Consider the following 15,254-nt stretch of genomic DNA (forward strand, 5'->3'; position numbering starts at 1 on the left):
TATTTTACTCACAGTAAATGAAATTTCTTTATTTAAATTAGTTTGCTTAGTTCATATTTATGACAGCATGAAGGCCAAATACTTGATCATACAGTTTGGGCCAGGAAACAGACTTCAAATTGTTGAGGGAATCTGAACATCACTTGGTCTTCTTCTGAAGTCATGACATAAAGGGTAGTTACTCTGCATATAATTTGTTTATATAATTTAGTTTTACAATGCACCATTCACTCAGCAATATACTCTGAAAATATACAAAACTTACATAACCAAATCAGTATTGTTTGACAGCCATCAATTATCCAAACCAGTTTAAAAGAGAGCCAGTACTTGTGAAGATTGATTTTAAACTACAAATATACTATAAATACCACATAAAGCAAATCGGACTTTTTCCCAGGGAGAACATTAGAATATTAACTACTTTTGCCACTTAATAGTCATGAATATAAAGGGTTAGATCAAGACACCATTGGTTGCATTTAATCCACATTAAATTTAATAGGTCTGAAATGCAACTTAGTCTGGATCCAATCAAAAGCAAAAACTTGTAGTCAAGTAATACCTGCATTTTCTAAAGCTGAACTGGCTAAATTACTTTAAAAAAAAGTATACAGTATTATTGCACTCCTTGAATGTGCAGTTCCTGGACACATACCAGCACTGAAAGGAGTCTTGCATTAAGATTTTCAGAAGGAACATGAAGACAAGTAGATCATCCAGTCTGTACCAACAGCTTTCTGTCTTCAGTACAGGCCTTCATTTATTTCGTTCATGTTGCCTTTGGAAAGTATCACTTAATGTCTGAAAACAGAATAAATCAAAATAGAACAAGTTACAAGATAGCCCCATAAAGTAAGCTCAAAGAAAAATATCCCAAATATCTTCTACACTTAATATTGACAAAGATGATATTCAATAAAAATAATTAAAAATACCTGGAAAGTAGGATTTTTCCATAAGCAGAGTCTACTTCATTGCCTAAATATCCTTGATAGGTAAAGAATATGGTTAGGAAAGGAAAGATCTATATCTAACTGCCAGCAAGTTCCAAAAGCTCCCTCTTGATCAGCTTAATGCTTTAACTAATATCAAATAATTGTATGGTACTTTTACCTTTTTAAAAATATGTATCAAATCAACTATGTAGCTGAATATTTTTAAAAACTTACAAGAAGTTTTCAGTACTGATGGATGGGGCTATGATCTATGATGTGGCATTTGCTCCATATGCACATTGAGTTTCATTTCATTATCAAGGATTTGAACAAGTTGCTGCATGGAAGGAAGATGCCCAGACTCCAGCTTAGACCACACTGGAACATCTAAAAAGTACAGGAGAAAAAGGGTAAAATATATAAGGTGCAGGAACAGTCTTTATACAGGTAGTCCTTGCTTAATGACCACAATAGGGACCAGAAAATTAGTCATTAAGCAGGACAGTTGTTAAGCAAGTGACTGAACCCGATTTTACAACCATTTTTATGACAGTTGTTAAGTGAATCACTGTGGTTGTTAAGCAAATCATGTGGTCATTAAGTGAATGCAGCTTCACCAATGGATTTTTTTGCCAGAATTCACTTAATGCCATGGTAATTTGCTTAACAGCCATCGTAAAAAAAGTCACAAATGGCAATCACATGGCTGTGGGGATGGCGCAACAGTTTGCAATGGTTGTTTGAGTACAGGTCGTAAAGCACTCTTTCCAAGGCCAATGTAACTTCAAACCATCATTAAATGAACAGTCATTAAGCGAGAACTACCTGTAGCTGCATACATTCAAAGTACCTATACAAAAACTATGGGTGCAAGCTTTTGAAAATTATAAAGTCAAGATATTCTGGTTCCTTCTAAACCAAGTAAGAATTCTACAACACCGAAAAATCCATAGAAAATATAAATATTGCAATTCCGCAAACAAAATTTACTCTTAGCAAGCCTGGAAGAGACAACACATCAGTAATTTACTAATTATTTCATAATTTCATTATTTACTAATTATTTCATAGTAAATAATCATTTACTAATTATTCTGCAGTAAAGCAAATCATTCATGAGGATTTTGGGGCATCAGTGAGTATCTGAAGATGACAAATTCAAATATTTGCTTCTTTTTTTTAGTGATTCAAAACACAGAGTAAGAAAGTTAACAAGGCTATTAATGTAAAATTTTGAAAAGGAAGGCCAATATATAGTCACTTTCTGATTTCATATCTCAGTTTATTTCTAACATAAAACAGTAAGATATCAATTCTCAGCCAACTTTAGCAGGCTTTTGAAGAACACACACAGCCATTTTTAAAACATTAGTTCAGTGCAAAATGCGTCCATGAAAAAAAATCCTGTTCCCTTATCTTCCTTGGGAATTTCCAAAATAAGCAACACAAACTGATTACTCTCTAAAATTCAAATAATCTATACTGAAGTGACCTTATTAACCTAACATAGATTGTAACTGTCAAGAGTTACTTTTTATTGTGGTAGGATACAAATATAATAAAGAAAAAAAGTAAAATAATCTTAGTTTTGTGAAAGTTTAGGGCTCAGATCCAAAGACTTTTTCATCTTTAGAACCCCTATTTCAGGTCTTGTGTATCAGATGCAGCTCATATATTGATAAAATCCTCAACAACTAAAGCTTCCTCAAATCAAGCTTGACTCCTGGTGACTTACAGGGATGCATAAAGTCCATGGATGCAAAAAGTCCATTTTAAGCTTAATGGAAGACAAAAAATTGTTTAAAACTTACCATTTAAAGTTATTTCAAATGCACCTGTTGACATACACTGGTTCTCAATCATGTTGCTCAGGAAGAAAACCATCATACAAGCATATACCTAAAAAGTAAGAGCATTTATCATAGTTATTATATCATGCAACTTATTTAAGAGTTATGTAACATATTTATGGGTTTCCCCCAAATATTAAATTGATAGCACCATTTGGTACCCATTCTTCTTTATTCTTCTTCATTTAGAGTTTTACTTGCTATTTTTATATTAGAAAAAAATCATTTATTATAGTTAGAACAAATGCACTTCTGAGTAACACTGGCAACAATATCACACTGATTAACAGAAAAGATTGAGAAGTGCAATATATACATACATACACACAGTGTGTGTGTATATGTGTGTGTGGCTAACAAAAGCTCCATAAAAGATATTTGTAGTTTCACAATTAATCTGTTTATTAGTATTCTGCTTCAACCCTAATATTCTTTTCAGTCTACTAACATACTGAATATTTGTTTGGTGTTATTCATCAAGGATGAGATGATGTAATTCTTAGCAAGATGGCTCTGAAAAATTTCACAGGCAAACATCATAAAAGCATTTAAAAAATACACCTTTTCAGATAAAGTATATAGCCAAGATCAAGTTGTTATATTTTAATCCATTCTTCATTTAGTTATTTATTTCAAAATAAGCATCACAATTTCTAATTTGGAAGGTGTTAAATAGAATTTTAAACAACATCCTTATACCAACTAGATAGCAGTGCTGTTGTTATTATTAATTTATTTAAATTTATTAGCCATCCAACTCCAGTGGACTCTCTAAACTACTTCCATCAGCCAAAAAAAATATTCTTTTGAGTTGCATTTAAAAGGACCAAATATTATCATGCCCCACATGAGAGTCAGTTTGGTGTGGTAAACTGGTTAAAGACACCAAGCTAGAAGCCAGGAGACTGTGAGCTCTAGTCCAGCCTTAGGCACAAAATCAACTGACTAACATTGGGTTAGTCACTCTCTCTCAGCCCTAGGAAGACAACAATGGCAAACTACTTCCAAAAAATGTTGCCAAGAAAACCATGGACTTGTCCAGGCAGTCCCCAAGAGTCAAAACTAACACAAAGGCACGCACGCGCACACACACACACACACAAATCTTATTTGCAGCCAAAAAAATCTCCTTATGAACCAAGAATTTTTTTCATTCCTAAATGAGATGTTTTAGTTGTATTACTGTGCTCATAAATAAGTGTGAGGAATGTTTCTAAAGTACAGTATATTCTCTTTACAGTATTGTAAGAGGATGCTCATGTGACATGTTTCAGTTAAGTGACGATATTATAAAATCTGCCTCTAGCACAACTAAAAAAATAAAATATTAAGAAATAGTACCTTATTTTCTTGTCCCCACTGCCAGATGCTTGGAGCTTGCATGCCAAAGAAAGCAAAAGGATCCTTGCCAACAATAATGAAGCCTATTAGCACTAGTTTGAAGACTGACAAGAAAGATGCTATATGTCTGGTAGAAAAAAAAAGATATGTTATACCAAAGAAGGATAAAACTAAATTTAATCAAAACAAACAAAAGCTATACCATGCCTATGTGAACACGAGTGGATTTTGCTTTACTGTATATCTGAAAAGTTGCATATAAAATTTAAAACATATTAACAATGGCTGAACATGATTCTAAAAAAAAACCACATGGCCTTATTTTCAAATTGTTACATTATTATCATTGTAAACACTAACTGCAGCTAAAGCAGAATGCAATCAAATATTGCTTTTGAGATTTTGTGACAGTATAGAACTTGATATCCCCAATCCATTCAGATATAGTATTTAGCATATTTTAACCTGGAACTAACTTACCTATATATGGGTTGAGGAAGATAATTTTCCCCTTCAATGCGAATGTCTGGGTACCGCTGGCTAATAACCCGCATGTACTCTTCAAACACCCGCCTGTATCCTCAGGAAACACTGAAGAGAAATATTTTATCACAATTAACACTGGGTATGATTGAGCATTATACATTACACACACCTCTTCTCCTCTCTCTGAAAAACTCAATGGTCTGGAAAAAGCTCTTCCCTTAGAAATTTAAAAAGACAGATAACTAGAAACACTGGCAGCAGCCTCCTGAGAGAAAACAAAAACCAGTACTAAAAAGGTTCAGTTAATAGTTACTAGAAGTTCTCACTGTAATTCCAGTGAGTTTGTTTAGAAAAGTGTTTGAGTGTTTTCCTTCAGTATCTACTAAAATATATATTTTCTATATACATTCCAGAAAGTAATTTCTAATAGAAGCTCAGTTTGACAAAGTTAACCATTCTTTTGTCCAAAACATAGAAAAATAAATACTTTCATTTAAGCATTTTTTTAAAATTATAACTCAATATTAAACAATATGAATAGAACCATTTTAGTCGTAGATGTAATCTCTATACAAGTGTTTTCCAACTTGGGCATTTCTCAGATGTTATGGGCTTTCAGAACTCTCTACAATGGTCATTCTGGCCGGGAAATTCTAGGAGTGGAAGTCCACACATCTGGAAACTACTCAGGCTGGGAAACACTGCTATATGCCTTCTATCATATAGATTAAATGAAAGAGGCTTTTCTTGTAAATAAAGATGTCAATAATTTTTCAGATATGAATATTTGTACTCTATGTATCAAATGATGGGTTGGATCTCTAGAAAAGCATGTACCTTAATCACATTATAAGCTTCCAGAAAAACATTTATTTTCATTTTAATCATTAAACAAACCATATTGTAGGAATATTTTAAATATATTCCTATTAAAAATTTAAAAAGAAAACATGCAAAGCATATATAGTAGGATGAAAGCTACAAGATCTGGTTATAAGAATGAATTAAAACAAAATATAGTTATATTTTACAGGTCAGAGTTGTACCAAACTGTGGGAATAGATGAGCAAATATAAATGGAAAATTTGATAAGCATTTAAATTGACAAAAAAAAAATGATTTAAAAGAATATTAAACTGTTGGCTGTGTTGCATGGATTATCAATTCTAATTGGAACTTCCAAAGCATTATCAGGGTAGATGATCAGTGCTGACCTTCCAGGCCATGCATACAGGAATACCCAGTAATTTGAATAACTTGATTACAATTTGTGTTCTTATGCACTCAGCTCAATTGTGCAATCAAGCTCAATTAGCTTTTCCTCATGTTTCCCCCTCACATTTTAGGAGTTTCCCCATTTAGCTTCTATTCTTCCCTTGAAGTACATATGGAGTCTGATCTCTTGACGTTGGGAAAGTAAAATTATTTATTACTTTGTTGCTTCCATATTACCTCCTGTTTCCTATTATAGTTTGTTACAAAGGACTTCAGTACCAGTTTCTATTATATTTGATTGTGCAACTATCCTGTAGTTCCATGATGAGCAACAACTGGAAAAATCACAAATAACAGCAGCTTTGATAGTAAACCTGTCTCTTTTAAAGAGATCCAAAAACTAGCATAAAACAAAAAAAAATCCCTTTATGTTATAAATATCCATCTGCTCAAATTACTACTTCATAAATCTTAATCACACACCAGCCATATTCTGATCATACAGCTTGAATGTAATATTCAAGAACCAAGTAGATACCATCTTTTCAGACAGTAAGCTGGAAGCCACATTTGATTTCAAGAAGAAATTTTAGTTAATTATGTTTAGGATTGCAGTTGTGTGCTTCTGTTTCTTTCTTTCTCATTTGATTTCTTGCCAAATACCATACTGATTTTCATAATGGTGAAAGCCAGTTTTCTGCTTTATAGTTGCTCTCATGGAGATTAACTTTTTTCAACAAATAAAAAAATAAATTTTAAGACTTCTAACAAGACTGCATAGCCTTCTTTACTGCTGTGAAAACCTAATATTTAAATCTATTGCCCTGAGCTTAATGAATGAGGAATTTATACAACTAATAAACTTTATTAAATGCTTGTTTAAAACTAAAAACCATAAAGACTAATGTGAAATTGTTTTTTTAAAATATCTCCTGTTTTCCCACTTTAATCCCTATGTGATGTTTTCCTATGCTGATGCAATACTGGTTCATCAGAGACATTACAATGCTTGTTAAAAATAGTAAGAAATAGGCAGAAATGTTCTTGATTCTGAAAGCTTCACTAGCACAAACAGCATTTACAATGAAAAAAAAAGAAAAATAATTAAGAAAAAAATCAAAAGATCTCTAGGACAGAACAAAAGCTAAAATATGCTTAAATTTCAGAATCACAATAATTTCTAATCAAAGTGGAAATCTAGCTTTAGTTCCAAAACTGTAATTCATAATAATGTTGAGATCTCATTTCCAAAAATAATTATGTACATATATGTTGTTGTAGAGGACTTGAAACTGTTTAAAGATAAATTGTCAGTCTATGTTCACCTTTAACAATAATAAAAAATGGTGCAATTTTAGAAACATTTTGCTAAAACCCATTGCTAAAAAATTGACTGTCCTTAGAATAGGGCTGAAGAACATATATTTCAGTAATATCTGGAGGATTACAACTCCGGCACCTATCAAAATTGGCTCTCCTGGCTCAGGGTCTTCAAAACTGTAGTTCAGCAAATTTAGACAGCCTCTGGTATCCCATTCCAGAAAAAACACTACATATAAATGAAATGGAACTAAAAGTTAAGTATGTTTACTTATGAGAGTTCTCAGTCAGCTTCTTAGAAATATTCCACTGCTGTGTCAATTCTGTGCATACAAATTCAGGAGTAAGCTCCAAGAGTCTATACTGCCTGTAGGTTCACAGTTGTTAGTGCAAAAGTTGTTCCCTTAAGGAACAACCAATCTCATGATAGATATAAGGGTAAAAACCAGTTTGAAAAACATGTTCTATAGCTACACTCCTAGCAGTTTGTTCATTTATACTGATTTAGTTACTGAACAAGGATTGAGGTCACTTGTCCTGTCTTTTATAAATGTAGAGGGGGGCAGCTAGGGAAACAGTTAAACAGATGAGCAGAACCACCTACAAACTGTTCTACTACCCCACAAGTAATTGCTTCTTTCATTGTAAGATCACAATACACAGATTACCAGATCAAAGACAACCCTGTCCTTTTCTCTACAATCTCTAAACTCCTACATCCTCCCTTCCATCACCACTCCAATCAAAGAAATCCCCTTAGTAGTCCCAATCATACTATAGGCCTTTCCCCACTACCAAGTTATATTACTCATCCATCCTCAAGTTGGCTGAAAATTACACTAGCATGAATGTTCTGTCCCACTGCCAATTCCCATCCTGCTCTATTGCCTCTGTTGCCAGTAACTGAGTAGCCTCCAACATAAGGGGTAACTAAGCTTTAACAACCTGGCAGTTTCTATATACCTTGAGGCTGTCCTTGGACAGCATCAGAATATGTGGGGAAATACTATTTTAATATTGATACAGTAAAGAATAACATAAACCTGTGTCACACACGTGCTATACAGAAAAGATGAAGGCAAGCAATATGGCAGAAAAAAGGTTTAAGGCATACAGTCCATACTAGTGAACACTTTCCTGCCGATCCTTCCAGCTCTTCACTATTGTTCCCAACCTCTGTAACACAGAATACCACCTCATGTTTTGCTGTTAGCCTCTTAGTTACCACTCCAACTTTCAAGGCCTTCCAATTTTTAAAAAGCTGCCCCCTATTTATTTTATCCAATTCCAACCCCACTTTGCACCCCTTATTTAGCATAATTTGAAAATAAGTATACCCAGTGATCTACAAAAATGGAATCAAAAGATTCATGGGATTATTTAAACATTGCTAAAATCTACATATTCCACAGGGAGGCAAACTATGGATGTGGCATTTCCCTTGGGTGGGAAGGAGTTATTACTTTGCCAATAATTTTGTGAACAGAAAAAAGAGGCAAAGCTTCTGGTACTTCTCAACTATTATTTTTCCAGTCTCACAACTGCCTGTCCCTATCCTGCCTACTCAGCCCCTCTCCTTGCTGTTATTCTTAATATTAGCTGCAACCCAGCACCGAAGAGAGAGAAACGAGCAAGCCCAGCCGGTTTGCCTAGGAAAGAGCCCAACCTGCAGCGCGATCCACACCTTTGCAGGCTCCATCTCTCCGCCTCCTTTGCCCGCAGCCTCCAACGCTTCAGGACCGGCCCCCATCCTATCCTATCCACCTCGACCCCCCGGCTACTCCACCTGGGCTGCCTCCAGCCGCGACATTTCTTGCCGCTTCCACTCCAGCTTCGCCCGCGCTTTGCCCTATGATCCTCCGCCGCCTCTCTAACTCTCAGCCCGCACGGAAACGAGGAAGCGCCGCCGACGGGCCAACCCTCGGGACGGGGCTGAATTTGGCTCCCGCTCAGGGACGGGAAACAACGGGCGACGCAACAGGCCGCGCTCGGCTTCGGCGGGCCGCGCACTCACCAAATCTGGAACTTGAGCAACGGCCCGGTGGCGTAGGCCATGCGTAGTTTCTTCCCAGGCGGCAGCCCGCCCGGCTGAGCCCCAGCGCCACTCAACCCCACCGCCACCAGCAGCAGCAGCGCCAGGGTCGGCTTCATCTTGCTTCCGCCGCCCTCTGGACCCGGAATGCCCCCCCACCCCCAGCGCCCGGGTGTGGAAAGCTTCCGCCGAAAGCGGTAAGGTCACGCGAGCCGGCGTGGTAATGCGCCTGCGCCGGACTGTACCTATCGCGAGTCCTAAGGGAAAGGCTGCTCCAACCGCCGCCGCCGCCGCCCCCCCCCCCCCCCCGCGAACGGGATGGAGCGACCAGGCGCCAGTGTCACGCGCGGGCGGCCCTGGGATCTCCTCGCTTTCGCCTGAGAGAAGGGCGCTCAAAACACTCGGTGCACGGTGATCCTTTGCTTTAATTACAACAAAAATGAACGCCACCGTGCCTGCCCTAGATATGGTATTGTTACTGTAGTGTGTATGAAACATGACGCGTATGGGTGTGGGGTAATACATAGCTACTCTGCACATTTGGGATCAAATTTACAATAGGAAGTTGGAGGGCGAGATGGAGGGCTCACCTGCCGTGAGGTACAGAGACGCTTAATCTACTGATAGGCAAACTATTGAGGGCTTTAGGTGTGCTTGGAATGGTGGGATCTTGTTGCTGGTGATCTCACAAAATGCCTGCCATGGGAGAATTTGCAATGGTAAGCATGGGCTGTCAAAAAAAATCTCCTTGTTGGCCAGCTGGATGTCCTCTATGATCCCAGCATTTTTTGTGTTTGTGTGATAAAGTTCCCCAAAAAGCTCTGGGCTTTCACTTAAATTTTCTGCAAATGTGGGTGCAGGGCCGTTATTGGAAATAAACACTATACAAGAAACTAGTGCTTTTTTCTAAACATGACAGCTCCCAATTTTATTTTCTTTTATTTAATACAATCTTTAGAGCTGAGAAATTAACAGCTGCCACATTTTTCCCCTTCAACATTTTAGTCACTGAAGATTGCTTGGAAACACAACTGTGCATACTAAGGTTTACACATTAAAGCTTTAATATGGATTTAGATATTTTCACCACTTATGGTCCACATGGCTTTGTTTTTGAAGTTAAGAGACGATCATTGGTAAAGCCTCCAATGATCTTCCAAATCTTGAGAATTAAGGCTTGGTGGAATTTGCCATTCTTCTGCAGAACTATGCTATGTAAAAATCTCTGAGTTGAAAGAGAATGGTTATTTCTGTTTTTAAACTATTGACAGTGGCAGTTTAAGTCTATATTATCAACATAATACTGTATACGTAAAGCACTTCTACAACAACACTACAGTACATTTTGGTGCCCTAAGAACATCCTTTTCTCAAAGAGGTGTCTCTTCCACTTCCTCTTAAAATGAGTGAATCGCAATCATAGTAGGATTGAGACTAATCCTTCTTTAGTGGCCAAAATGCAATGGAGGCTCTAAAGTTAGTTTTCCCTAATACTTTTGCTAATTGCAGACTGTTAATTTGTCCGTACCATATAATAAGAGCTACTGTGAAATAAGCCTATATCTAGCTATGTAGCCCATTGTAAATTCTCTTTCTGGACTGCCTCAGATGAAATTGGCTTTTTAAGATTTACTGTGATTAGAGCATTTCTATTTCAATTTTTAGACCCCAAAGACTCCCAGAGCTGTTCACAAAGATTAATCAGGGTAATCCTGGCTCTCAGCCATTTTAATCTGAGAGGTGTAGCATAAATTCCACCAAGTTCTTACCAGCATTATTTCTAGTAGGAAAAAGCAAAGCAACTCCTCTCTGAAAAATGGTTGGGGCCAGTTTGATTCTCTTCTGACAGAAAAGAATATTTCTGTGGAGAGAGGCAAAGGGAGCATGCTGCTTTCTTTTATTTACATATGAGTGATCTCTTACCAAAAAGTAAGGTTAAAAATAGCATATTGTTTATCTTTTAAAGGCATTGTTATTTTAATATGTACAGCAGACTAAATAATGGCTAATATTGTAGATTAGACACTCAGCAATGCATCTTGTTTTATTTTAGAAAGTGCAGTTTGCGGGGTTTAGCTATTTAACTTTCTCAAACATCTATGCAAAGATACTCTTATATTTTTAGACTTGCTTGCTACACTGAGAACTGAAAATACTTTTTGAATACAGTAAGCTGAAGTTTTGGTTAGCTAACAGGTGCATATTCTTTCAGATGAAATTCTGTCATGACTCTGATGATGCCATCTGCTGATTATCCTGATGTCTGCAGCTCTAAAATTGTAGCACTATGGTACAATGTACAATACTAGCAGGTGCCTTTTTTCCTCTGAAGGATTCTAGTTTTTTAAAAAGCACGTTTCTCTAGAAGATCTCAACCATCAGAAAAAAATGTCCTTATTGTGATCTCCTAGATTCATCATAGGTAATGCAGTTGCATAATTAATCTCCAAGGAGTCCTGCTTCAAAAATAATTATTCTCTTGGGTGTCACTCCAAGATACCAATCTGTTATTGAACATGAAAATAAGAGTAACCAATGAGGACATCAAACTGTCCACACTTTATTCTTGAGTTACAATTCTGGCTTGCATATCATTTCTCTGTGGAACTAGGAATGTAGTGGAAGGTGCCGCTCCCAAAGAAATGGACCCCTCTTATACAGGAAAATGGAGATTTTTATCTAAGTTTTTCCATTGCAAATGGGGAAAATGGAAATAGAAAAGAGTTGAACAGCTAATAAATTCAAATAAATAAGTAAAGATAGGCTGAACTGGCACAATGTGGGTTAATAGTTTTATAGTGGAGAATATGTGCAGAGGATGATTTTCAGCCCATTCATTTCCCCTCTGTCATGATCCAAGGATCATCAGTGAGGGATGCCATTTGCAATATTCATCAAAATTAAAAAAAAAAAGTATGGTATGCCTTCTAGCTATATTTTTAAAAGACAGCTTACCAAAAAATAAATACTACTAAGACCCCATAAATGATAGAAGTACTTATACTAAATTGATTTCTATACTTTACACATACATACACACATGTATGCGTGTGTGTGGTGTGTTTGTGTGTATAAATATGTATGTATGTATCAGCCCAAATCAATCCACTGCAGGGTGAAAGTTTCTTCATCAAAGGTTATGAACAGTAAGCTACCACACTAGTCAGTGTGGGTTGAAAGGCTAGAAAGAGAATCAGACATATACATGCCACAGCACATTGCACTAATTCACTGTTACATGTAAGTATCACAGGAGGTACAATACCTGACTAACCTTAGATAGGTTCAGAAGCTAGATAGGGCTTCTTAGGAAATCCCAGCACTATAGACTAGACTAAGAAGTTTTTTAAAAAAACTACCCTCTTACCTAAGAGTAAGGTCTATACAGAGGATTGATTAAGTTCCACAAAGGACTATACTATTAATTGATATTACATGTCTCATGGAATTTGTAAGACAAAGCTTGGGAATATAAAGTGTCGAAATGTACATAGAATTTTCATTCCCACAAATACTGTGCTTGATCAAAAACACATCATTCTGCAAGTGACATTTATATCTCATTAGCAGCAAGAAGTTTCAATATTTTCAAAGTGTTGTCTGTCATAAAACTCCTGGTATGGAAAACAAATACTACAAATAGCAGTGCAATTCTAAATATATTTTCTCAGAAGTAAATCTTCAGTAACCTTTTTGATAAGTTAGAATTCTTCCCATTGCAGGTCGGAATTGTCTTTTTCTGCCTTTTTCTGCCTTGTGGATTGAAGGTGGTAGCCTTATTGCTGTATGCTCTGTGCATGCTAAGCAAAGATATATGATACACTCTTTGACTTTCAAAACTGAGAATGATCAGCCAGTCATAGCAATGCTGCAGTGGAGGAGCATTGCTTTAGGTCTCAAGAGTGATGTATTTTGCTTCTGGGGATAATTTTCTGTCAAGGCTGGCTGGCCAGTGAGAATGGAAAACAAGAACAGAGTTGCTTATATTATAGTTGCACAAATGCATGCGTATTTCCACAGTTCTTACTCTGTTCTTATCTTGGTGGAGTTTACAGTGTTTACATAACCACAAACAGCCTCCTAAAACTGTCCAAACCACTAATAGAACTGCAGTTCTGGTTTTGTACTCATTTGACAAGCAGTCTTGTGTAATAGCCAGTTTGAGCAATCAGTGCATTTGGTCATAACCCATTTTTGTGAAGTAAGGGGAATGAAGGCCAGGAGACATTGTTTCTCAGCTGCTGCTCTGGCGCGGCTTTGTGGCAAACTCTCTCCTTAGAATTGTGACTTGCTTAATCCCTTCTAATCCCTTCCAGAAGTTCCTGAAGACTTCCAAGAGTGTTTGGTTGAATAGTTTGCTATCGCCATCTTTAATTTATTTCATTTTGAATTATGTTATATTGATTTCATTATTGATAATATTTTATTGGTTCTTTTATCATTTGTTTATTATTCTTTAGCACTATAATAATTCATCTTTTAATTCTTGTAAGTTTGATTAGTTATTGTTTGTTTTAACTTATTTACCAATTGTTATTAATTAAATTTATTTAATGATTATGGATGTTGTTGATTGTTTTGCAAACTGTCATGAGTCTGTATTGATTTGGTAGTATAAAAGTAGAATAAAATTATAATAAATAAAATCAAAACCTCTGCTCCCAAAATAGAAGAATAAATAAATAAAGCCTTTGGATTTGTGATTGTCAGGCACAACTCTGCAAAATTCTTTGATCTAAATCAGGCCTGCACAACATGGCCCGCCAGCTACATACTGCCCACCAGGCAACCTTGTACAGCCCACCAGAGTTTTTTCGAAATACAATAAATCCACCGCCACAAGACATCATCATCTCCAGGAAGGATCCTCCACTTCCCTGAATGACATGCTGCTGAGCACTTCCAGGCTTCACTGACACCAGCAGCTCCATCGTTGCTGTTGAACCGCTGGCTGCCAAACAGCTGAATGGTACACCAGCTATTCCTCTGTGATTATTTTTAAGGTATTAATTCTGGCCCTTTTGCCTCTACGAGTTGTGCAGGCCTGACCTAAGGTCAAGATGTATTGGCATTGAGCTTGCTTACCTTACACAAACATGCAGCCTGGAAATAGTATGGAAATGGTTTGAACTAGTCTGTTTCTGGGACTTTTTTAAAAACTTGCCAGTCTAATCTAAAGTGCAGGTATTTTCTGATCGTCTCCCACCTAAGTTCTGACAAGGCCCAACCCTTCTTAGCTTCTAAGCCAGATAAGCTTAACTTGTTGCTGCCATCAGCTGAAGCTCTTTGATATACAAAAGTTTGATTTAGTGGGGAGAGAACATCAGCATCCACAAGAACAAGGGGGCTAAAGGATGAAATGAGCATCCCAGCTTAAGACATACCACTGTTTCTGCTAGCTATGAGGCCTTATCCTCTGGGAATAAGAAGTCTATTAGCATTACTACTCCACTATGATCACTTGGAGGAATCTCCATGTTTTTAACCTGTCACTCCATATTTTGAGGTGTGATAGTCTTGCAGTCAATACTGCCAACTTGAAGAATACCAACATAGCAAATGCATTTGTTTACCTCACATGGATAAGCAACAAAGTTTTTAAATTCTCCATTAAAAGTAACAACGTTTATCATTCTGTAGAAAGAAAAGCTACACAAATAGGTAACAAGACACAAAAAATAAAAATATGATTAATTTACTGAAGCTGTCTTCCTTACATTACTTTCTTCCTCAGTTACAGATGCTGGCCTCTGTAACTGAGGAAGAAAGTAATGTACAGATGCAGAACCAGAAAAGTAAGAAACAAGCACTAACAGATTGTGGCCTCACAATCTGTTAGTGCTTGTTTCTTACTTTTCTGGTTCTGCATCTCACAAAAAAATGAAATTATATTCAAGTTCTGTAGTTTTGATAAATAACACGATGATTTTGGCTTCCTGTTCTTTCCTAGTCAGGGTGGCCAAATGTTCAGAATTATGCCACTCAATCCAGCCTTTTTAAAGTTTACCTTGATCCACTTTCTAACAGACTCTTCTTTTGACTGCTTCTTTTAACTGGTCAGCTTCTGTTTCC

The 15,254-nt window shown here is 36.6% G+C and overlaps 1 protein-coding gene and 1 long non-coding RNA gene across 3 annotated transcripts in view; one reads left to right on the forward strand and one right to left on the reverse strand.

The window, feature by feature from the left end:
* On the reverse strand, window positions 1-9,385 carry SELENOT (selenoprotein T). Its single transcript, XM_007442379.3, has 6 exons — window positions 9,165-9,385; window positions 4,610-4,720; window positions 4,130-4,256; window positions 2,750-2,837; window positions 1,173-1,325; window positions 1-804 (listed from the first exon to the last, which is right to left on the reverse strand). Exons 1-5 carry the CDS (start codon window positions 9,299-9,301, stop codon window positions 1,201-1,203), a joined length of 588 nt encoding a protein of 195 aa, XP_007442441.2. The 5' UTR covers window positions 9,302-9,385; the 3' UTR covers window positions 1-804; window positions 1,173-1,200.
* Window positions 9,246-15,254, forward strand: part of LOC148213557 (uncharacterized) — a 20,440-nt gene continuing 14,431 nt past the window's right edge. For both annotated transcript variants that reach the window (XR_015794393.1, XR_015794392.1), the window contains exon 1: window positions 9,246-9,379. This is a non-coding gene — a long non-coding RNA (uncharacterized LOC148213557). The remainder of the gene's footprint in view (window positions 9,380-15,254) is intronic.

Source organism: Python bivittatus, unplaced genomic scaffold (assembly GCF_059951505.1).
Source record: "Python bivittatus isolate LINGU-HERP-01145 unplaced genomic scaffold, Pbiv_v1 ctg000980_np1212, whole genome shotgun sequence".
NCBI classification, from domain to species: Eukaryota; Metazoa; Chordata; class Lepidosauria; order Squamata; family Pythonidae; genus Python; species Python bivittatus.